Genomic DNA, 23510 nt, shown 5'->3' on the forward strand with positions numbered 1-23510 from the left:
GTTGTTTGTCTGGCATCAGGTTAGCCTTCTGGGCCGTTGAATTAAAGCTGGCACCCAGGAATGTCATATTTTGTGAGGGTACTAGTTTTGATTTCTTTTCGTTTACTGTGTACCCCAGGCAACTTAGAAGATGTTTTACAAAAGCCAGATGTTGTAAGAGGATGTCCTTGCTTTCTGCTTGGATGAGGCAGTCGTCCAGGTATGGGTATATTTGAATTCCTCTTTGTCTGCAGTATGCAATTACTGGTGCCAGGCATTTTGTGAAGACCCTGGGCGCAGTAGATAAGCCAAAGGGCAATGCAGAGAATTGGTAATGGGTTGAACCTGCAATGAAGCGGAAGTATCTTCTGCAACTTTGTCTGATAGGGACATGCAGGTATGCCTCCTTGAGGTCCAACGTTACTAGCCATGCTTTCTTGCCCAACATGGGAAGAAGCTGCTGTAGTGTTAGCATCTTGAATTTGGGTACTTGTAAGAAGGTGTTTAGAATTGAAAGGTCCAGAATTGGTCTCCAGGCATTGTCCTTTCTGGGAACTAGAAAGAGTCTTGAGTAAAATCCTTGGCCTTGCTCTCGAGTAGGTACCAGTTGAATGGCTCTCATGTCCATGAGGGCTGTAATTTGTTTTTGTGCCTCTGCCCATTGATTTTGTGGCAGGTTTGGCATTCCTCTTTTCATTGGCAAGGTGTGAGAAATGGAATCTGTATCCTGTCTAGGACCCATTTGTCCTTTGTGACAATGTGCCAGTTGTCTGAAAAAAGTGCGAGTTTTCCTCCCAAGGGGGCTGTCAAGAGAGTGTTGTTTGGCCAGATGAGGTGCAAGTCATTGAGTTTGCCTTCTGGTAGTCTGGGACCTGTCTTCTCCTCCCTTCTGTGTTGCAGTGCCCCATTGTCGAGGTTTGTACTGGCCTTGTGGTTGTCCTCTGCCTCTTGGACCTCTGTATTTACCCCTCTGTGGTCTGTCAGTAGCTGGAAAGGACCAATTTTTTGTTGGCCAATTTCTGCTGAAGCGAGGGGGTTGTACCTGTAGAAAATCTTTGACTGTCTGCATAGATTTTGCCTTATCCTCCATTTTCTTTAAGACTTCTGCTTTAACTCCAAAAAGAACATCCTGTTGTAAGGGAGCATTTAGAAGCTTCGCTTTAACATGATCAGGCAGAGTTTGTTCCTTTAACCAAGCATGCCTACGTATAACAGACCCAGTGACAGCTGCTCTGCAGGAAGCCTCCAAAGAATCAAACCCACATTGTAAAGTATGTTTGCCCACCTGTTCAGTTGCATACAAGAGATCCTGCATTTCCTTCAATTCAGACTGCTGAGGGAGTGTGCTCATTTTTTGTTTTAACTGAGACATTAGAAATTGATGATATTTTAGCATGTGGAATTGGCAATTTAGAGCCCTCATAGCTAGAGTGGCTGAGGTGTAAACCTTTTTCCCCCACCTGTCTAGTGCTCTGGAGTCCCTTTCAGAGGGTACATGATTTTTTGCCACAGAAGCCTTAGCCCCTTTGGGACCCTGGGAGATGGTCTCTGGATCAGCAGCAGGGCTTTTATAAAGGAATTTGTGGGAACCAGGCACTCTATAGTATCTGTCAGGTTTGGCTGGAGCAGGAGGCAAAGAATCTGGGTTCAAACTGGATTCTAAGTAAACATCATCCACAATGTCTAAAACTGGAGGGGTGGCAAGTGGTCTGTGCTGGGGGAGTAAAAGAAACTCTCTGAGCCTTTTCTTTGAGTCAGAGTAGTCCTGACCTTCCCAGTGAAAATGTTCCCTCATAGTGTGTAAAGTTTCCCCAAAGGAGTAGTCTTCAGGAGGAGAAGCTGAGGGAATAGAATCCTCAGCATCAGAATCTTCATAAGGGGAGAAGGAGTAATCTTGGTCCTCAGAGGAGCCTGAGGAAATAGACACTTGTTCAGAGGAGGCATAATCTTCCTCTTGTCTAGGCCTTTTGTCAGATGGGGGTTGGGAACCCCTGATTAAAGAGATCAAATCTTCAGCCATTTTGAGCATCTGTTTCTTAGGCATGAGGCCTTGAACTGGAGACTGAAGTGCAGTCTTTTTAGGTTTAATAGGAGTCTTAGTCTTAGGATACGTTTTTATGGTGAGCGTCGTCGGTCTGAAGACGCCTTCAGAAACCGAAGGTGTTTCTGCAGTACCGACATCTTTATCAGCAGTGTCGTCGGTAGGGGCTAAACAAAATGGCTGCGTCGGCCTAGTACTTTCCGACAAGAGCTCCGAAGCGGTCTCGGGTTCCAGATCTGCGGTAGTCAGGGGGTGCATCAGAGCCTCACTGAAGATCGGTGAACCAGAGACCGGAACAGCCGAGGCCTCGGAGTCTGGCTCGGGTCTAGGCTGCCTGTCCTTATCCTTGTGTCTTTTGTGCACGCCGGTAGTCGGTTGCTCCGACGGCATAGTGTAGTTAAATTTTCTACCGTAATGTCGTGGGAAGTCAAAGCGTCTTTTGATAGTACGCTGATTAAACCTAGCACAAAAATGACAACCAGTGACGTCGTGGTCTGGGCCTAGGCAAGGTATGCAGTTAGAATGAAAATCCTTATGAGGTATTTGCTTCCCACAAGAAATACAATTGTTAACTTTTCCTGACATCGGTCTGAGGCAAGAAAAGTTTCCCCAACGGGGTACTTAGCTTTATTGAAGACTTTGGATCTGAAATTCGACTTCGGAAATCTCAGAAGTCGGCCGACCGGCACTTGCAAACTGCTTCTGCTTCGGGCACCGTGCGGCAAGAAAGACTGGAGAAAATGGCGCCGGATGCATTATATATACTCCTGGCGCACTGACGTCAAGGAAGAAGCGACAGCAACCGACGCCGGACCAAGACTTTGGAATTCTGGCCGACTGCGGGACCGCCTGACGACAGGATAACCCAAGTGTGATGACTGCAGCAGGGTAACACGATGAACATCAGAAATTTCAGAATCCTGATCAGAAGAATCATAAGGAAACTCAGTCCTAGGTCTCTTAGAGGGAGAAGGGTGGCTTCCACTGATTAAAGTAATAAGGTCTTCAGCCATTCTTATCATTTGTTTTTTAGGCACAGAGGCCTGACCATGCGGTCTGGGCATCGGTTTTCTAGGCATGGATCGAGTTTTATGCCTTGAAGAAGAAGACGGCGTCGGTTTAATATGCAAGTCAGTAGGCCTGAATACACCCTCAGAAGCAGGTGCCTGCACAGCAGCTCCGAACCCATCCAAGGTAGAGACATCTGCAGGTTCCACAGTTAGCATTTCGCAGCATACCGGACTCCGAATGGGTCTTAGAAGAGGCCTGCGAATCTGAAGTAGCGGGTATCAGGGGCTGCGAAAGTGCCTCACTGAGTATTGGCGAAGTGGCAACTAGCTTAGGAGAAGCGTCGTCGGCAGCTTTGGACCTAGGCAGTCTGTCTCTGTCTTTATCTTTGCATTTCTTCAGAATATTAGTAGTCAGGTGGCTTACCGAAGCCATATCAGGATAATTAAACCGAGTACCAAAATATTTAGAAGCATAAATAAACAGACGACGGGTAGTAAGTTGTTTAAATAAGGCACAAAACCGACAGCGAGGTACATCATGGTCAGGGCCTAGGCAAGGAATGCAGTACGAATGAAAATCTTTATGAGGTATTTGCTTTCCACAAGAAATACAATTATTAACTTTTACTGACATCAGTTTAGAGCAAGAAAAAGTTTCCCCAATGGGGTACTTAGCTTAAATGAAGACTTTGGTTCTGAAACTCGAAAAATGAAAATGTCAGGAGTCAGCCAACCGGCACTTGCGAACTGCTTCTGCTTCAGGCACCGCACGGTAAGAAAGACTGATGTAATGGCGTCGGCAGCATGCTTTATACACCTGACTACCCGACGTCATGGAAGATGAGACCGCAACCGACGCAGGACCCACGACTTTGATAATCACGCAGACTGAGGGCTACTGCAAGCAGATAACCCAAATGTGATGACTGCAACAGTGAAAGACGAAGAACATTCTAAAACCACTGAAAGCGGTACAGTGAAAGGGTCCAAAGACCTCTGAATGGCCCAAATAGAAAAACGTTGACATTTATTGTGATAAACTTTTCTAATGGATGATTTATGAGCCGTCACCAGAATGGATTTAACAGGAGATGACAGACCAGAAGTCCTAAGAATCATGGGAACCATAGCAGCCAAGCAATGAGCTTCAGACTGTCCAAATCTGGTTGAGGAATCCCCGAGGGATGTGAAAGCAGATCCGTGACGGGAACCAAGGTCCATGGTGAACAACTAGGTGAGACCTGAGTAAGGGAAGCCAAACCTGTTGAGGCCAGAATGGGGCAATGATGATCATAGTGCTCCCCAGCCTTCGGGCTTTCTGTAGAAACTTTGACATGAGGGAAAGAGGAGGATATGCATAAAGAAGCCTGGGAGGCCAAGCATGAATCAGAGCATCTCTGGGGGATTCCCCCGGCGGGGGGTTCAGAGTGGAAAACTTGCTGCATTTTGCTTTGGAAGGAGATGTGAAGAGAGAGCGCAGCAAGAACGAACTCACTCTAGGAATATCTGTTCTGCTACTGAAGGCTTCAGAGACCACTCGTAAGGCATCAGAATAGATCTGCTGAAACTGTCTGCTAAGATGTTGGACCATCCCAGGATGTGCGTTGCCACCAGAAAATGGCCAATGGAGATCACCCATTCCCACACTCTCATGGCCTCTCAACATAAGGGATAAGATCTGGTTCCCCCCTGTTTGTTTATATACCAGACCACTGACATGTTGTCCATCTGAATTGCAATCATTTCCAGAGGGCCAGTAAAGCAAGAAGAACCACTCTCATCTCTACAACACTGATGTGCAGATAGGCCTTGGAAGGGGACCACATGCCTTGGACTGTCCTTCCCGAGCAATGCCCCCCCACCCAAGTAGGAAGGCGTCCGTGGTGACCATGGTTTGGGGTAAAAGAGGTTGAAAAGGACATCCCTTGAGGAGATCCGGGGACTGAATCCACCACCAAAGGGAGTCCCTGCACACTTTTGAAATTCTCACTGGAAAGAACAAAGGGAGGTCTAACAGTGACCACTGAACCGCTAGAGTCCACTGCAGTACACTCATATGAAGGCATGCCATGGGGAGAAGATTTAATAGAAGCTAAAGCTCTTAACACTGCTTCGGCTGTTGGTAAATGGGTCTGAAGAATGTGTAAGATGTGTAGCCTCAAGCTGTGTATCCTGTCTGAGGTGAGGAACACCTTCGATTGTATTATGTCCAGCTGTGCCCCAATGAAATCTAGAATCTACTCCAGGTAAACAGCAGACTTGTTCATATTGATCGTAATGTCCAACTTGTTGGCTAACTGAAGGAAGAAGTCCCTGGCCTGACATAGTAGATGTTCTGAGGGGGCGGTAAAGAGTCAATCGTCCAGGTACGGAAAGACCTGAATGCCCTGAAGCCTCAGGTGAGCCACTACTACTGCCATTACCTTGGTAAACACCCGGGGGGCTGTGGTGAGACTGAAGGGGAGGGCTCAAAATTGGTAATGACTGGCTCCCAGCCAGTAGCAAAGGAACCTCCAGGAGCACCTGTGCATTCTGATGTGATAGTACGCATCCTGGAGGTCAACCGAGCACGTCCAGTCTATGTCCTGCAGATAAAGCAGAATAGATTGAATAGTGACCATCCGGAATTTTGTCTTGGTTACTAACAGGTTCAATTTGGACAGATCCAATATTAGTCTGAGGTCCCCTGTCTTTTTTGGCAGAAAAAGAATCTGGAATAAACCCCGAATCCAGACCGTTCTGGGGAGACCAGTTGGATGACTTGTTTTCTCAGCAGTGAGTCTGCCTGCACTGCTGCTTCCTCCTGCTGCATGGGTGGGACGTCCAGGACAGTTTTGTTGGAAGGAGGAAGATCCTTGAAAGTGATGAAATATCCTATGGATATGACCCGCAGCACCCACTGATCTGTAGTGATGGACTCCCATGCTAGTGAGTGAAGCAACAGATGACCCCCCAGACTGCCTCCAGAGATGGACAGATGGGCAACCCCTCAGGGTTGCTGTCCAGGTTTATCCGAGAAAGGTTCTTGGGACCCAAAATTCCTAGGACCCCCTCTGCTTCTAGGGCGGGTGTCTATTGTATCCCCTTCTGCCTCTGAGAGAAGGTAAGTCCTGAGCAGCTCAGGAAAACGCCTGAGACTTGCATAACCACATCTTCTTCTGGCCTCGCTGGTTCCTGGAAAAGGACCTTTGAGGCCGTGAGAAGCGGATCCCAATGGCAGATTGTGTCTTCCTGTCCTTCTCGCTCTGGACCAAAGTCTCTCTGTCTGTCTTCTCAAACAGGGAAGAACCATCATAAGGGGCGTTGGTAAAAGATGCATTGAAGGGCTCTGAGAACTGACATAAGCGGTGCCAGGCATGGTGCCGGATGGCAATGCCTGACCCCACCGCCCATACTGCTCCCTCCGTGGCATGGGAGAGCAAACGTGTGGATGTGTTGGCTACAGACTTTAGGGTGGCCATTCGTGCATCGAACAGCTTCCTGTCCTCTGCCGACATGGACCCCGGGGTCGACTCCGTGACTTCCTTGACCAGATCTCACTGGAGTCGAATAGCGTGTGCCATGTAGTTCAGCGTCCTCACACAGAAGGTCGTTGAAGCATAGAATCGCTTCTCAAAATGATCCAGCGTCCTTGACTCTCAGTCAGGCAGATGGACAGTGGGACTCTCCTGGGCGAGTTTCTTCTTAGTGGCCGCCGCCACCAGCATAACATCTACAGGGGACATCTTGTGCCACTGTAATTTGTCTGTGGAAGGGCTTAAGACCTTGTCTGGGCACTTGGGTATTGGCTCTACGGTGTCCGGCTCCTTCCATGCCCTAGATGTTATCAAATCCATGAGTGGAGCGGCAGGAGGAGACTCCCAAGAGGTAGACGGGCCCGAGCCGAATTACTCCAGAAACACAGACTCGTCAGAGCTTGGTTTGGGGGCGGACCCCCCCCCCCCCCTTTGGTGGAGGAAACATCCTCAGGGGGTGATCTTGGGGAACCTTTTCCTTCATCCAGGTCTGTGTCTTATGTGAGGGACTCTGGAGGGGAGTCCAAGTGCATCCGTTTACATGTATGCTTGCGGGGGAGGGGCTCCTCAGGGGGACTCTCTGGGTAGGTCTCGCAAGCGGGTGGTTCCAAGGCTGGAACATCCTGGGGCATTACAGCTATGGGCTGTCCCTTAGACGGCAAGATGGTCGGAACTGCACTCAAGGCCAGGGGGGTCTGGATGGACTCCCAAAACAAAATAGTCACAGGCCTCGACCATACGAGAACCCTCTCCACCACGTCGAATGCAGAGAGGGAACGGACCTCCTGGGCTGAACTAGTGGAAGCTGCTTCCCCCTGATCCGACCAGGGAGTCAGATCCTAGCCTCTAGGAGCCAAGATGCCGAGGGGGATGCTTCTCTCCAACAAGCTCAGAGCAGTGAGCACCCCCTCGGATCCGACCCCGAGGCTACGGCTCTGAGAGCTCGGATCCGATCTAGTTAGATCCGACACACTCAGGGTACTGGCCGGCATCGAGGTACATGGTACCATTGGCGCCGACCCCTCGACTCTGGCCGTCCTCGGATCCAACAGCTCCAAAACGGCAGGTCAGATCGGAGAAGTAGTGATAGGTCTTAAATATTGGTTGGAAGGCGCCCACTCCGGTGGGAGAAGGTACTGGCAAGACCCCCCATCTAGATTTGAGTGCTGATAACTCTCTGCATCATCTTGTCCATCTCCGCTTCAGATAGGCTCCGAGTACAGTGGGTGGACGGGAGACTTGGTGGGGAGAATGCCTAGGGGGCGACCAGCTAACTAGAACCTCAGGCTCAGAGGAGAACTTTGAGGACCTGAGCCGAGGTGAAACATCACAGGAAAGGGGGACTGGAGGTGAGCCACCCCCAAACAAACCACGCACAGTGTGTGGCCATCCGTCGGGGAAAGTTTATGGCCACACTCTGTGGATCTTTTGAAACCAGGCTTCGGGGCGTCTGCCATGCCTTTCAAATTAAACACACACACACACACCCACGAGGAAAGATAAGAGGGGAGGAAGATAGAAAAGCCTAGAAGAAACAAGCTACAAAGTACCTCGTGAAGGTATAGAAAAGGTTAGGAGTGAAAAGGATAGTTAGAAAAGTCCAAAATGTTACATTTTACTCTCTAAACTGCAACAATACCACAATGGAGCTCGGACCATGCTGCTTCCTCTCAGGTGGCAAACGAGATCTGGGGGGAGAAGGGAGACAGGGGCATTATCGCTAAAGGGAGAAGCATGGAGCTCGGAGCCATAGCTGGGAAATCTGGCCGTGTCGGATCTGATATGGATCCGAGGACCCACAGGTTGAAGACCAAATGAAGTAAACTACTTCAGATCTAGTAAAAAAAAGCAAAAACACAGGACACATTGTTATATATCACAGATCAGAGTTGTGGGTCAGTGCCCCTCCTCCGCTCAGCTCAGTGTGTACAGACAGAAATCTTGTCAAAGGTAGGGCTTAAATACCAGAAGGTACAAGCTGAAACAATTTCCAAAAAAAGTTCAAAAGAACCAATGAGTGCTTATTCCAAGCCCTAGACCAGCCAACCTTTACCAGCCAGAGAGACAGCAAACCTGAACTGGGCTGTGCTACAGCTACTAGCTACACTATTTTAGGCAGAAAACACTACAGAAATGTTTATCACAGCAGAAAAACAGCAGTTAGCCACTAAATGAACGGTTTAAACTGATAAAAGAGCAAGGAGACTCTAGAGAATTCTTCTAACTGCAAACAAATCAGTTATATGATGCACTCCTTGGCAGGAAATCAGAACAAACAGATGCTTAACAAATGATGACAATTTCCAGTTAATACCTTTCACACAGTGCAACTAGCTAAAAAATTTTCAGTGTGACAGTAACAAATGTGATTTAACAGGCCCTGTAAGGCAAACAATTTTAGTACAACCATGCAGATTAGTTTATAGCAATAACCTACAGTGCAAAGTATGCAGCAGACAATAAAAAAGTGTTATAAATGGCTAGAATAAGTAATAACTAGTAAAAAAATAAGCAGAAAACAGAATACTTATTGTTATATATCACAGATCAGAGTTGTGGTCAGTGCCCCTCCTCCGCTCAGTCCTGGGACTACAGAAACATGTTAACTGCTTTTTGAAATGTATTTGGCATACTGATGTGCTCCACTGTCAATCTCTACCAAAAGCTCCTCTAAAGCAGCTTGTTACTATGATGACCCATGAGAAACAATGCCTGTGACAGACAAGCTACTCTGATTAGTGCATTTTATGGCAGATGGTGACAGTACAAAGCACGGGACACTACATAATCAAATTACTCTCTATTCTTGTCCTGCACTTAACCTGTGCTATCTTTTTATTTTTTAGTTATTCTTCATCACCACTAGAACATCTTTGCCTGGAACTGCCGAACTGTCTTGCACAATGTGAAGTTTCCATAATCCTCTGTAACAAAAAAGAGAACCTGAAATAATACAGGTTATTCTTTCCTTTGCAGTCAATTTTCCCAAGTCATAAGTGGTAACCTGGCACCTGAACCTGGCCAAAAGACAGATGTCCACTTGCAGAAAAAAATCCCTCTCTTTGGAATGTAATGTAACAATTATCCTTGACAAGCATAACTAAATCAGTTCCTGTAAAGCACAAACTCACAATTTCTAGCCCTGAAACTATGGAAACACAGACTGTGTCTGGTAAGGAAATACAGCAAATGTTGAAACTTGATTTAGTAAAACATTTTTGCATTGGGTTTTGTTTCCCTGCACCATCCCTTACATGAAAGGCTATACCTCCACATCCCTGCTACATACAAATACTTACTTCCAATCTTACTGTATATCTTGCTCAGGGGAATATTCTGAGATAACTGTATCTTAGACATAATGCACAATCTCCTTTCACATTGTTAGTCTTTCTATTCAGGGAATCAGAACAGGGTCCTTGGACTTTCAAAACAAGTCAGAACACATTTATGCAATTACAAACCTAGTACATTACACCTGAGATTTTATAGCTTTCATTAGTCTAAAACCAAGCATCTTTAAGATCATTTTTATGCCCCCCCCCCCCAATTCCCTGCTGCTGACACCTGTTTTACTTCCACAATAACACATTTGTTCTGCTACTTGACGGACAGCAAGGTCCTGCCATATTCATTGCAACAGCTGGACCCTCCATCTTGAGGTAGAAACAACCTTGCAACAACTTATGACTGAAATTGCTACTCCTTTCAAAGGGCAACAGTTATGAGGAGGACAATATACATGCTCTTGGGAGGGACTTATAAGGTACGCAGGGTGAGAGAAAACCTTGAGAGCAAAGAACATATAACATTATGCATGACATCCAATCAATTCTCCTTCCTCACTGATAGGCACTAAGCAACCTACTCATAAAGAGGATATGGTCACCTGTCTCCACTGGGGAGAACCTGGTTACGAGCAGAAACCCACAACCTTGCTCCGAGATAAGCAAGGTGATGTAAGTTGCAAAATCCCATCCTCACTCCTCTGCCTCTCCAGCACCTGTGCCACTAATAGAACATGGGTCACCTCAAGAAGTCATGGCTGCATCCTTCTGTGCCATGGAGTCAAGCAAGATTATTCTTACTTGAAAGTTTAGCAAGATCTAAAGATTTAAGTAAGAAATATACAAGCAAAATCTACTTAACTTACCATGTGAATTTGAGGTTTCTGAAGGGTTAATCTGTTTGCTTTCCCTCCGTATGAATCGCTCTTCAAAACAAACATGGTCACCTGCCCCTCTGCACTCATGACTACTACATAAGGATCTGCCATAGAACAATGTATGATGGGCGAGCCCATATCCACAGGAATGAAATGCACCTGGTTAACTGGTAAAAGTAAGAATACAAAGTTGGAAATAAGACATAAAACATATGAGTCATTAGCTATGTTCAGTAGCATTTCTTTTACAAAGACAGACCAGTTTTGACAACAAAAGTACAGCATTGTGAAGAAAAGCTATGCAGATCTACCATAAACAACATGCATATATACTTGGCATATCAGCAAATCTTTAAAAAATTCCTCTTTTGATATTCTTAGGTCAGTACATTTGTGAATGCTTTTCTCTTTTTTATTCCTGAAAGTATGAGTTCCATCCAAGGCATTAAGTGCTTGATTAGAAGAGCACTACAAGTAACTTTTTCATTCAGCCTGACCATCCACTGAGCAAGCCCAACCTGGAAGACACAAAAATACATAACATACAAGAATATAATAAATTATCTAGTAGTCTGACAAAGTGAAACACCAACAGCTTCAGGATAGAGAAGCTGTCCACACACAGGTTGGGAAGAATGCAGCAAACACCCATGTCATAAGTCTTCTTCACAGCACAGCTGACATTCTGAGTAGATGGGTATCTGTTACATCAGACCATTTGAAGCTTTTGCTTTAAGCAAATGATGAGAAGAATCACAAGCGCTGGATTTTTTTCTGCATCTTTTAGCAAAGTAGTATATGGCTATTCACCATAACCACAGACAGTGAGTTAGAAGAATAAACACTACAGGACATAAGGCGACTATTAATTAGTCACAGAAATAAGTCTTCAGGCCAGACCTGGAAAGCAGTATGTTATCCATATGAGACATTAGTTATCACCCATGCAGTGGCCCTTAGGCAATAAAGGAAAGATAACCAGTTTTATTTTTAGTAGAACGCTACCAGCAAAGGCTCTTGTGCCTAGCCTAAAGCCTAATTTTCAAGGGGTACTCCACTAGTATAAACAAAAACTGTGTGTGTGCATGTGTGTGTGCGTGCATGTGTGTAGCTAGCTTTGTGTAAAATACTTCTAAAGAGTAAAATCATACTAAACAAATAAGTACCCCAAGCACTAAAATTAGATACCCACAAATGCTGTGGCTCTTTAACAACTACAAAACAAACAGAAAAAGGTTTACTCTACTTGTACAAGGGAAGGGAGCTGGATTATGCTGCAATTATCCTTCAATTTGAACATCAATATTATGGTGAATACCCCTCTCACAACTCTACTATGTTCTTGGAAAGAATCAGTGCTGCAGGACATTGAGTAGATGAATAAAAGAGTAACAGCAATTACTGAGGGCTAACCCTAGAGATGGGTGGATGGTTAAAACATGCCTTGTGCCCTACCTCTAGTCCTGACATTCCGCTTGTAGCACTTACAGAAGGTGTGCATGGAAATATGAAAATCCATCATAATACAAAATCAAGGTATAGCAACACAGCTATGATTAGAAAAAAAAGACAGCTGTGGAATCAAAATTCCAATAAAAAAAACTTTTAGTGGTATTCTATGTTGCAAGATAATAAATTTGCAAATAATTTGAGCAATTTCATTTTTTAATTAGACTTCATCATTATCTTACATCCTGGAATATCAATGGATCAGCATGTTGACACCACAGCCACCTTTTTTTTCTGATCATGTCTACTTTGCCATAGCCTTGCTTTCATATTGTTTCATATTATCATGAATGTGATTCCTCATGGTGGCTATTTAATATAACAATTACTCGTACAGGTGATCTTGTATTAAAACACTATCAGCAGAGACATGCTTGTAAAGGGCAACAAGTATATCAGCTAAGCAGGTTGCAATTTCATCTGCCCAAAAAGACTTACGGTATGCATATGATAACTGAAAGGTTGCAGCTGACCAGCAAATTTAGTTTAGTTATAAGACAACCTTCTGGCCTAGCATGAAAAAAAAAGAAAGATGGAGAATTAGAATGAAGTCCTTGGCACTGTTGGTATAACACTTCAGCTGTCAATGCACATCCATGTTGTTAAATCCATACTTTAATGCCCTCTGACTTGAGAAAAAAACAAGTTATGTACTCACCATAACGTTCCATGCGAGTTGTTCATCTCGCCTTCATTCTCACTGATGGGTTCGGAGCTGATCCTTGGCTCGGACTTGGCCAAATGCTAAAGCTCGAGGTCTTCAACCAGCTCGTGGCCTACTCCCTATCCCATGATGCACTGGTGCTTCCCTCAGATCTTGTTTGCTGCCAACTAACTGACTAGATAAGTTCCGTCCCCAAAATAATTAGTATCCAAGGATACACTAGATAAGGGCTAAAGACAACCCAACTTGTTTCAACTTCTCAGTCCACAAGACACTAGTCGGGTGTAGGAGGGTGGGACGTAAGAATGAAGGCGAGATGAACAACTCACATGGAACGTTATGGTGAGTACATAATTTCTTTATGTGAAGTTGTTCTATCTCGCCTTCAATCTCACTGATGGGTTAGTGTCTCAAGCACCATCTTTCTCGGGTGGCTCAAAGGAGTATATTCCTCAGGACAGTGGAACCAAAGTAAGCCCTGTCCCTGGAGGCCTTGTCCAATTTGTAATGATGGATAAAGGTATGAGGTCTAGACCATGTAGCTGCTGCACAAATGGAATATATTGGTAGTTTGGCCAAAACGGCTGAAGATGGGGAAACAGCTCTAGTTGAATGGGCCTTTACTTTTTTATGTAATAGTGAATGAACAGAGTCGTATGTGAAAGAGATACAATCTGATGACCATTTTGACAAAGTGGGTTTTTACCACTGCAGCACCTTTCTTTGAGTCTGAAAATGAAACAAAGAGCTGTTCTGATTTTCTAATGTCTTTAGTCCTGTGTAAATAGAATTGAAGCTGCCTGTGGACGTCCAACTTGTGCAGTGTATGTTCCATCTTATTAGAATAATTAGAGAAAAAAACAGGTCATTTCATAATCTGGTTGCGATTTACAGCTGAAAATACCTTGGGTAAAAAGATGGATTTGTCCTAAGAGAAACTGTCATTATAAAATATTAAACATGGAGGTTTTATGAACAAGGCATGTAACTCTGAAACCCTCCGAGCTGATGTAATAGCTACTAGAAAAATGGTTTTCCATGACACATATTTCAGGTCACAAGATGAGGCCAGTTCAGATGGGGGTAAAATGATACGAGAAAGGACAAAATTTAGATTCCATGGTGTAACTGGAGACTAAATAGGGGGTCTCAAATGAGAGGCGCCCTTAAGAAAGACTTTGGAGAGTCTGTGGGACATGATACTAGACCCTTGATCACCAAGGTGAAAGTTAGAGATTGCTGCTAAATGAACCCTAATGGTTGCAGCAGCTGCTCCTTCATTGAAAAGTTTGGTCAAAAACTCTAAAATGGATGAAACTGAGGCTAGATATGGGTCAATATTGTTTTGAGGCGTCCATATAGAAAATCTCTTTCATTTACTAAGGTACAGCTTCCTGGTAGATGATTTACGGGAGGATATTATAATGTGCTGAGCTGCAGCTGAGAGATTTTGAAACCTGGCTATTCTGGGAACTGGAACAGCCAAGCTGTCAATTTGAGGGTGTGAAGTGTGGGATGAAGAGCCCCTGATGAATGAGTCAGAAGATCTGGAACTGTGTCCAGGATCCAAGGTTCTTCCAACAGATGAGGCTGAAGAAAGGGGAACCAAATCTGACGAGGTCAGTAAGGGGCTACAAGAATAATGGTCCCTCTTGGTGCCTTTGCTTTCTGTAAAACTTTGGGTATCAGTGGAAAAGGTGGAAATGCATAAAGGAGACCGTGGGGCCAACTGTGTACAAGCGCTTCCCTTGGGGAATCTCCTGTGGGGGAGATTAGGGCAAAATAACTGCTGCATTTCGTGTCCATTGGGGTTGCAAAGAGGTCGTAGCAAGGCTGGCCTCATCTGCAGAATATCCTTTCCACTACTTCTTGTTTCAGGGACCACTCGTGAGGCAATAGAATTGCTCTGCTCAATTTGTCTGCTATCACACTGGACTTACCCAGCATGTGCGTTGCTATCAGAAAATGCTGGGTGAAAGTTGCCCATTGGCATACTCTCAGGGCCTCTCGACAAAGGGGTAAAGATCTGGTTCCTCCTTGTTTGTTTATGTACCAGACCACTGAGATGTTGTCCGTTTGAATTGCAATAGTTCCTAGAGGAAGGGAGTCTTGAAAGGACTGCAATGCTAGAAGTACCACTCTCATCTCTATGACATTGATATGCAGATGAGCCTTGTGTTGTTTCCACGTGCCTTGGGCTGTTCGTCCCTGATAATGTGCCCCCCCATCAGGGAGGTGTCCGTGGTCAGAGTGGCAATGGGAGCAGGTAGAACAAAGGGGTGACCTATTGTTATTTGATGAGATGTTAGCCACCAGCAAAGGTCGTTCTTGCATGAGTTTGTTATCAGGATTTGATGAGACACTGGAAGCTTCTGAAAGGACCACTGTGTGAACAGAAGCCAATGTAGTATACGCATGTGCATTCGACCTAAAGGAATCGCAATTAGTGCTGCTGCCATTGTCCCCAATAATTTGAGCACCATTGAAGCAGGGGCTTTTTCTTGTGCTAGAAGTACTAGGACCTGATTTCATAAAACACAAACCCTTTCCAGTGGAAGTTTTACAGTCATGGAAATGGTATCTATATCTGCTCCTATAAAGACGGTACATTTGGATGGCAATAAGGCAGATTTTTCTGAGTTTATGATAATCCCCAACTGACTGCAGAGGTTTTAAGGTCGTGTCCCTTGCTAGTATGAGTTGATGCCTGGTGGTGGCGGTGAGGAGCCAGTCATATAGGTATGGAAACACCTGGAATCCTAAAAGTCTCAGGTGAGCCGTGACTACTGCCATGCATTTGGTGAACACTCTGGGGGCTGTAGTGAGACCAAAGGGCAGAGCTCGAAACTGGTAGTGACTGGCTCCGAGCCAAAAGCACAGATGATCTCTGGATGGCCTGGCCATTTTGATGTGATAGTATGCATCCTGGAGATCTATCGAGCACATCCGATTGTCTTTCCCGAGAAAGGGAAGTATCGACTGTACCGTGACCACCCGAAACTTTGTCTTTTTGACAGATTTGTTTAGTCTGCTGAGGTCCAAAATGGGTCTCCAGTCCCCTGTTTTCTTTGGAACTAAAAAGAACCTTGAGTAAGTTCCGGATCCTCTCTGGTCTGCCGGGACTGGTTGGATGACTCTTTTTCTAGCAACCTTTGAATCTCCATGGTAGCTTGTACTCTGTGACTGGGTGGGACATCTGAGAATTTTCTTACAAGGGGTGGTGGGGTGGCAAAGGGAATGGAGTATCCTCTGGATATTATGCTTTGTTCCCAGTGATCTTTTGTTATGTTTTGCCAGGCATCTGGGTACAGAGATAAGCGTCCCCTGACTGCCTCCAGAGATGGACAGGCGGCCCTCCTTTCAGAAGCATAGATAGGGCTTTCCAAAGAACTGATCTCTGTCACCCTGATACTGCGGACCCCCTCTGCTGCGTGGGCAGCGTCTTCCATTACTACCCCCTCCTCTGCCTCTACAGGGAGGTTCACCACGAGTGTCCTGGAAAGCTCCTAGAGTTTTACAGAACCACATCTTCCCTACCTTCTGTCCTTTGGGGTAAGGTCTGGTAGGGGTGGAAAAATGGACTCCAACAGCAAAGAGAGGCTTCCCATCCTGTTCACTCCTGGTAAACGTTTCCTTTACTTTGGGTCCAAACAGGGAGGAGCCATCGAAAGGGGTATTCACAAAGGATGACTTAAAGGGCTCCGCAAAGGAACATAAGCAGATCCAGGAATGTCTTCTAAGAGCAATTCCTGTACCCGCTGCCCTACTCGCTCCATCAGCTGCATGGAAGAGTTTATATGGGAATTTAGGGTAGCAAGCTTGGAAGTTATCTTATCTGAAATTCCTGCAGCTACTGCACCCTGTAGAGTATCTCCCAGCTCTTTAAGGAGATCTCTGTGCAGTCTAGTAAAATGTATGAGATAGTTCAGGGATCAAAGAGCAAAGGCCACTGAACTAAACATGCGCTTACCATATCTGTCCATAATCCTGGAATCCCTGTTAGGAGGATGAACAAATGTAGACCTCTCTGACAGCTCCTTTTTGGTGGCTGCCACCACCACCATAGCATCGACGAGTACTCCTTTGGTTAAGAAAGCCTTGTCCTGGGGGAAGTCATAAACTTGTTAGGCCTCTGAGGGACAGGTTCCATGGTATCTGGGGATTCCCATGCCTTTTGAGAGATGAGTTCCATCAACTCATCAAAAGGAGGAGACACCCAAGAAGTGAAGGGTTGAGACCCGAAAGCCTTTAGGAGAACTGACTCATCATCAGTAGGGTTAATGGGTTTCCAGCCAACCCTCTGTTTGAGAATTTCCAAGATATCTCTGAAAAAGATATCATCACAGGGGGACCGTGGGGACCCTTCTGACTCATCCAAGTCAGTATCTAATGTGATGGATTCCTGTGGGGAGTCCAGATGCTTCCTCTTGCAAAGTCTCTTCCTGGGAACCTCCTCAGTGGGAGCTTCTGGTGAGGCCTCGGTAGAGCAGGGCTCACCCAATGGGGCAACCTGAAGCTCTCAGTCTCTACATTTTTGAGGGACCAGTGAAGCAGAGGTAGACACAGGCACTTTGGGGAAGGAGGTTGCTGGTTCTGATGATGTGGAAGCCCGAGGGGACAACACTCGCCTCATGGCATCAAAAGCCCCCCCCCCCAGCTCCAATGAGAGGAAACCCCTGGATCTGAAGAAGCGGAAGGATCCGAGCCCAGGTAGGAGCAGAGCTCAGCCGCGCTGATGCCCCGAGTGGTAAAGTGGGAACTGAGAGGTCGGTTTGACTATCCTCTCCAGACCCGACCGGCAAGTGTCAGCTCCTAGACTCCACGGTCAGCACCAAGGAAGTCAGAGTAGTCGGAACAGACAGGCCTGGAGCAGGCGTTGACTCCGGCGGATCCAGGATCATCAGCTCCGAACACTATGGCTCCGAAACCTCGAGTCAGGTCAGAGGAGGAACACAAGTAATGGACTGGGTCTCAGTCGGGCCCGAAGCTCCAAGGGTCGGCCCAGACAAAATCTTAGCTAGTGCCAGAATCTGCAGCAGCCTCTGCACCACACAATCCACATCCTTATCAGAGAGCCTTGAGGACTGAGAAGAGGCTATGGAAGAAGCCACTGACTGTAAAATAGGAGACTTAAGGGTAGGAGATACTGGCTCCAGAACCAGGGACCGGCTCCTACCAGCAAGCACAACCGTCTGCTCCAAAACTTGTGGTGCCGAAGTAGATGGTCTATCTGATTTTTTTTGAGTCGATGAGCTTGTCTTCGGCTCTGATCCAAAAGAAGACTTGGAAGATTTAGAATGTTTGTCTTGGGTCTTGCGCTTATCTAATGAGTTCTGAAAGGAAGACTTGACCAGTCCTCTCACTATCAGTTTACTTTTTTTCACATGCAGCACCCTAATACTAAATGAGTGGCATATGGAACAATTTCCTTGGAGGTGAACTTCTCCCAAACAATATACACAATCCAAGTGTCCATCTGTGATGGACATCTTTTGCCCACACTTGGGGCACTTTTTGAAACCAGACTTAGATTTCTCCTGAGACATATTAACAATCCTACAAAAAATAATAATCACACTATAAACAATTCTTAAAGCCTTCTAATTTAAACAGGCTTTATTTTAAAGAAGAAATAGCCCTAAATAAAAAAAATGGGCTCACAAAAACTATATCTAAGCTTTTTATAGCACTAACAAGAAACACACCACATAAAGATATATTTGTATACAAGTGAAAACTATAACTATCAATGTTTAGAATAAATGGGAAAAGGGAGTTAACTAGGCCTAATAAAAAACAGCCACAAAGAGAAAGAGAAAAAGATATGCTATTCACTAAACTAACTCGGTTAAACTAACCTCTAACTACTACATAAAAGATGAAATATTTAGAAAAGATATTAAACTTGAGAAAAATACTTATATTCACTGGCCAGAGCTGATGAAATGCCTGATGTGTTGCAGCGGCAAACGAGATCTGAGGGAATCACCAGTGCATCATTGGACAGGGAGGCAGCCACAAGCTGGTTGAAGACCTCAAGCTTTAGCATTTGGCCGAGTCAGAGCCGAGGATCGGCTCCGAACCCATAAATGAGAATGAAGGTGAGACAGAACAACTTCACATCAACTATTTATGGGAAAGTTAAGGAATCATCCCAGGGCACAAATGAATGGTCTGCATTCAGCCACCCCCCCCCCCTTGTAGAAGTTGATATAAAGTATCCTCCATATCAGTGCATGCAGTTGTGATATCCTTCTAGCAGAGGTAACTATTACCAAGAAATATTTCTACTAGCATGGGCATTTAATTCAGCTGTAGTAGGAGGTTCAAAAGGAGGTACATACAGTTTCTTTATATCAAAATTCAATTCCCAAGTTGAAGATAGAGTGCATGATGGGGCTAAAGATGGAGGATATCCTTGAAGAATTGTTTTTTGATTGAGTATAGTAAACTGTCCATATACATTTATGTACTCTTCTTTACTGGTTCATGTAGTAGCTGAAAAGGGTGACTAGGCCAGTCCACTTACCTGGTTAACAAATTATTCAACTGATATGTAAGATAAAGGGCTAGAAGTATAAGGCAAGAAATGGGATCTGTCCTCTTCCTGGAACAACACCGTGCAAACAGTCCTAATTGAAAAATATGACAATTTCTCTATAACCTTGCAGCCGCTCTGACAATTAAAACACCTGGAATGAATACATAGCTATGTAAATCAGCTTTAAGGGACACAGGGATAAAGCCATGACTAAGACTCAGTCAAGCAAAGTCTGAAAAGTATTTGGCTAGTGAAGGAGATGGCCAGGGAAGAGAGAGGACTCTCACCCTCTCTGCAGAGATGGACATGGGAATTTGCCAAGGTGTGTTCTGGACATCACAATTCCAAATGGAAAATAGGCTTATGAGAAGAAACAGCTGCAGTCTCAGAGAGTGGAACCAAGGCATCTGAAAGATGCATCACAGCAAAGGTGGTGCATATCCTCTCATGAATGACTAGTGCACAGCCAACCATAAAAATGACACTCAGAGCACATAAGGAAATCCATTAGGTGCACAAACCAACCCGAAGGTCAGTGGCTGACCACAGTGTGAATGCTCCCTTAATCTTCACATACCTTCCCAGTTGTAGGGATTCATACCCTGCAGTGCCAAAAGGGCATCTTCATCTGGAGAGGCAAGGACCATTCTGTGAAAAGACATACCCCTGATGCATCCCAAAATTATATGGCCCCAAGGAGAATAGAGAGATGCATTGCGCAAGGAACCCTCTCAAAAGAAAGTGCAGTAAAAGTAAACAAATAGCTATGTTTTATCAGCCTGGCATCTTTGAGTTTGTGAGTTTGGTATGGGTTCAGTAATCTCGGATCCTGCTGCATTGTCAGAAAAGGACTACTGGTTCCTCTTTTCAGGAATCAATCTAATGAATCAGACTTCTCTTGGCATGTTTGTTGTTATGATCATCCTCTTTGGGGAGAGTGACGTCCCCACAAATTATCACATTAATAACAATGTCCTAAGCACTCAATCAGTCGTGAGGGATTTGGGCACCCAGGTTGACAACAACCTGACTTTTGACCATCATGTTGCTTCCACTGTACGGAAAGCCTTCTACATGGCCCACCTCATAACTAAGGGTATCTCATCCAGGGACAAGGAGGTCATAATATCCCTGTATTCTTCCCTTATAAGGCCCATTATCAAGTACAACACCCCTTTTGGCATGTACATCGCAAAGCACATGCAGCAGCTGGAGAGACCACAGAGGTTCCTCACCAGGAGAATCCAGGGCCTCAAACATCTACCATACACAGATAGGCTAAAAGCCCTATCCCTCTACTCGGTTTCATACAGACTCCTCAGAGGTGACCTCTGTCTGGCATACAAGGCGTTCATGGACCCCACCTTGATGGGACTGCTGCATATCTGCAAGTCAATTTCCACTCAAGTAACCCGCATGCACGGCCTCAACCTGGTCTGTGACATAAACAAGACTTGTTGGCAGGACAGATTTGTGTCTCAGAGACTCCCTTATTTATGGAACAGACTCCCTTGCCACATCAAGCAGAGTACCACTTTACCCCTTTTTAAGCGTAACCTGGATAACTGGATGGGAAACAGAAATTCTACTCCTTGGATTCCACCCATGTCCCTGCTAGACAGGGGCATCGGGTCCTGATTTGGCTAAACTCTTGGCTAGGCTTATAAGGGCCTCAGGGCCAACTGCCTAGTAAACTCCTATGATCCTAAGATCCCTAGACAAACAACACTGTGTTCAACATCTAAACAAAACATACACTGTAAGAAAATCTTAGAATGGCATTTGTCTATCACAGGCAGTGTGTTTATTTTTTCCTGGTTGAACATGCACTACCATCACACATAAGCTCCCACATCACTCTACCATAAACAGAAAAAAAAGTTCCCCCAAAAGGGTGCTTATCTGAGACCTTTGGAGAAGCAGGTTAAACTGCTGTACTGTTATCCACGAATGTGGATTTGCTGTGAACTCTACTGTTGCAAAAAAAGAACTGGCATGGGCAGATGTTACAGTTATACTGGGAGCATGGTGATATCCTTCTGAGATGAAGGGGAAAGATATAAAGGCCTGGAATCAAGCCACATGATGGACTTTTTGTAGCTTAAGTCCCAAAAGTTATGACCATAAAAGCAGTAATCCATATCCCACAAATTCCTTGGGTACTGGTTCTATTTCTTCCTTGTGCCATATGGTGGGGAAAGCAGGTGGACCAGGTCATGGGGAGAGGTTGGCAGGTCATTTAGAAGAGAGATTTCCATCCAAAATATGGTGCAGTCCTTTTCATAACAGGATGCACCCACTGGTCTGAGGTAATCTTTTCCCAGTTGGTGATGGACTGTCTGAACCTTTTTGAGAGGGGAAGCAGGGTGCTGTGTAGTGGGGGGGGGGGGGGGGGTGAATTTGTAGACAGTCACAGAGATTTGTCTCCAAAGGGAGGCCTCCCAGAAGAGGACTCTCTCTATGTTTTCTGGGGGTCTTCCTGTCTTTCTGGCAGGGCCGAGGATTTCTCCTTAAAAAGACGTGGGTTTTGTAAGGTAATTCCTCTAGCGCCGAGAAACAGAGGTTAATAGAAACTGTCTCCAGTCGTTCATTGTTTTTCCTTATTCTTGGAGGGTTTTGAAAAGACTGGCTGCCAGAAATTCAAACGGGAGGTTTTTATCTAAGGGGGAATCTAACATTTTTAGCTTTCAAATCTTCAAGTACAGGTTGATAGTGCAGCCATGCATACTTGCAGAGTACAGAACCAGTGGCAACTTCTCCGGACGAGGCCTCTAAAGTATCATAATTACATGTAATGCTGTTTCTGGCTGCTTGCATAGCCTGATTAAGTAAATACATTTGTTGTTTAGAATCAGTCCCTTGTAAATCAACCACTACCTTATTTAAAGAATGGAGGATGAACATCAAACACTTGGGTCATTTGGGTTTGGTAATTTATAGCCCTGAATGCCAAAGTAGAGGAGGTATAAACCTTTTTACTCCACCTATCCATAACAATTAATAGACCGAAAAGGAAGGATAAGCTTTACAGGAAGGGGGAAATGTAATGATAAAAGTAGACTGGACAAATATGAGCAGGAAACTGAAAGGAGCAGATAAGCAATTACAGAAAAAGCAACTGCTTGAAGTGGTAGATATAATAAGCTGAAAGAGAAGGTGATTGTCAAGTATGGGGGGGGGGCAGACAGAGACCAAGGTTTGTCTCTAAGCATTTCTGTAGCTCTCAACTTTTAGGGAAGGAGGGAGACAGGCGATCTGTGCTAAAAGGCCTTTTGCTCTCACCTTGGAAGGGGTGAACAGTACAGTTTTGTACCTACCATAAATGAAGATGTTCGAGTGCTCATACAGCTGCAGTCATTACAGATGGGTTATCCTGCCGTCAGGCGGGTCCTCGGTCGGCCGAATTCCAAAGTCTAGGTCCGGCGTCGGTTGTCGTCACTTCTTCCCTGACGTCAACACGGCAGGGGTACAAAAGAGGCAGCCAACGCCATTTTCTTCAGTTTTTCTTGCCCCAGATGTCAGGTGCCCCCAGAAGGAAGGCAAAACATAATGTTATGCAAACATGCAATATAGATAAAACAAAAAACAGTAGTTGCAAGCAAATACACCATAAAAGAATACCCCAAATAGGTTGTATGATAAAGGTGTTTGTCATAAGGCCTGTCCTAAGAGGGGACGGAGGGGGGGTAACCTGGACTGCAGCTGTATGAGCACTCGAACATCTACATTTATGGTAGGTACAAAACTGTACTATGTTCATCGTGCATACAGCTGCAGTCATTACAGATGGGAAGAATCCCAAAGCAAAGTAAGGGTGGTAGGCACTAAGTGGAACTAAAGCCTGCTCTAGATTTAGAGTAAAGTGGAAGGTGGTAGTGCTTGGAGAAAGTGTGCACTGAACTCCAAGTAGCTGCTTCCAAAATGTCCTTGGTAGGGACCCCCCTGAGGAAAGCTGCAGAGGTAGCTGTGGCCCTGGTGGAGTGGGATCTGATGTATGCAGGCACAGTTTTTCCATGAAATGAGTAACAAAAGCGTATGCAGTGGGCTATCCATTTTGAAATTGTTTGTTTGGAAATAGCCTTTCCT

At 45.2% G+C, this 23510-nt stretch overlaps 1 protein-coding gene across 1 annotated transcript in view; it reads right to left on the bottom strand.

The window, feature by feature from the left end:
* Window positions 1–23510, bottom strand: part of CPSF1 (cleavage and polyadenylation specific factor 1) — a 2236766-nt gene that overhangs the window by 883211 nt on the left and 1330045 nt on the right. The window contains exon 20 of the mRNA XM_044069873.1: window positions 10699–10877. Within this exon, the coding sequence (XP_043925808.1) occupies window positions 10699–10877 (179 nt within the window). The remainder of the gene's footprint in view (window positions 1–10698; window positions 10878–23510) is intronic.

Source organism: Protopterus annectens, chromosome 4.part0 (genome assembly GCF_019279795.1).
Source record: "Protopterus annectens isolate FY-2018-M chromosome 4.part0, PAN1.0, whole genome shotgun sequence".
NCBI lineage: Eukaryota > Metazoa > Chordata > Ceratodontiformes > Protopteridae > Protopterus > Protopterus annectens.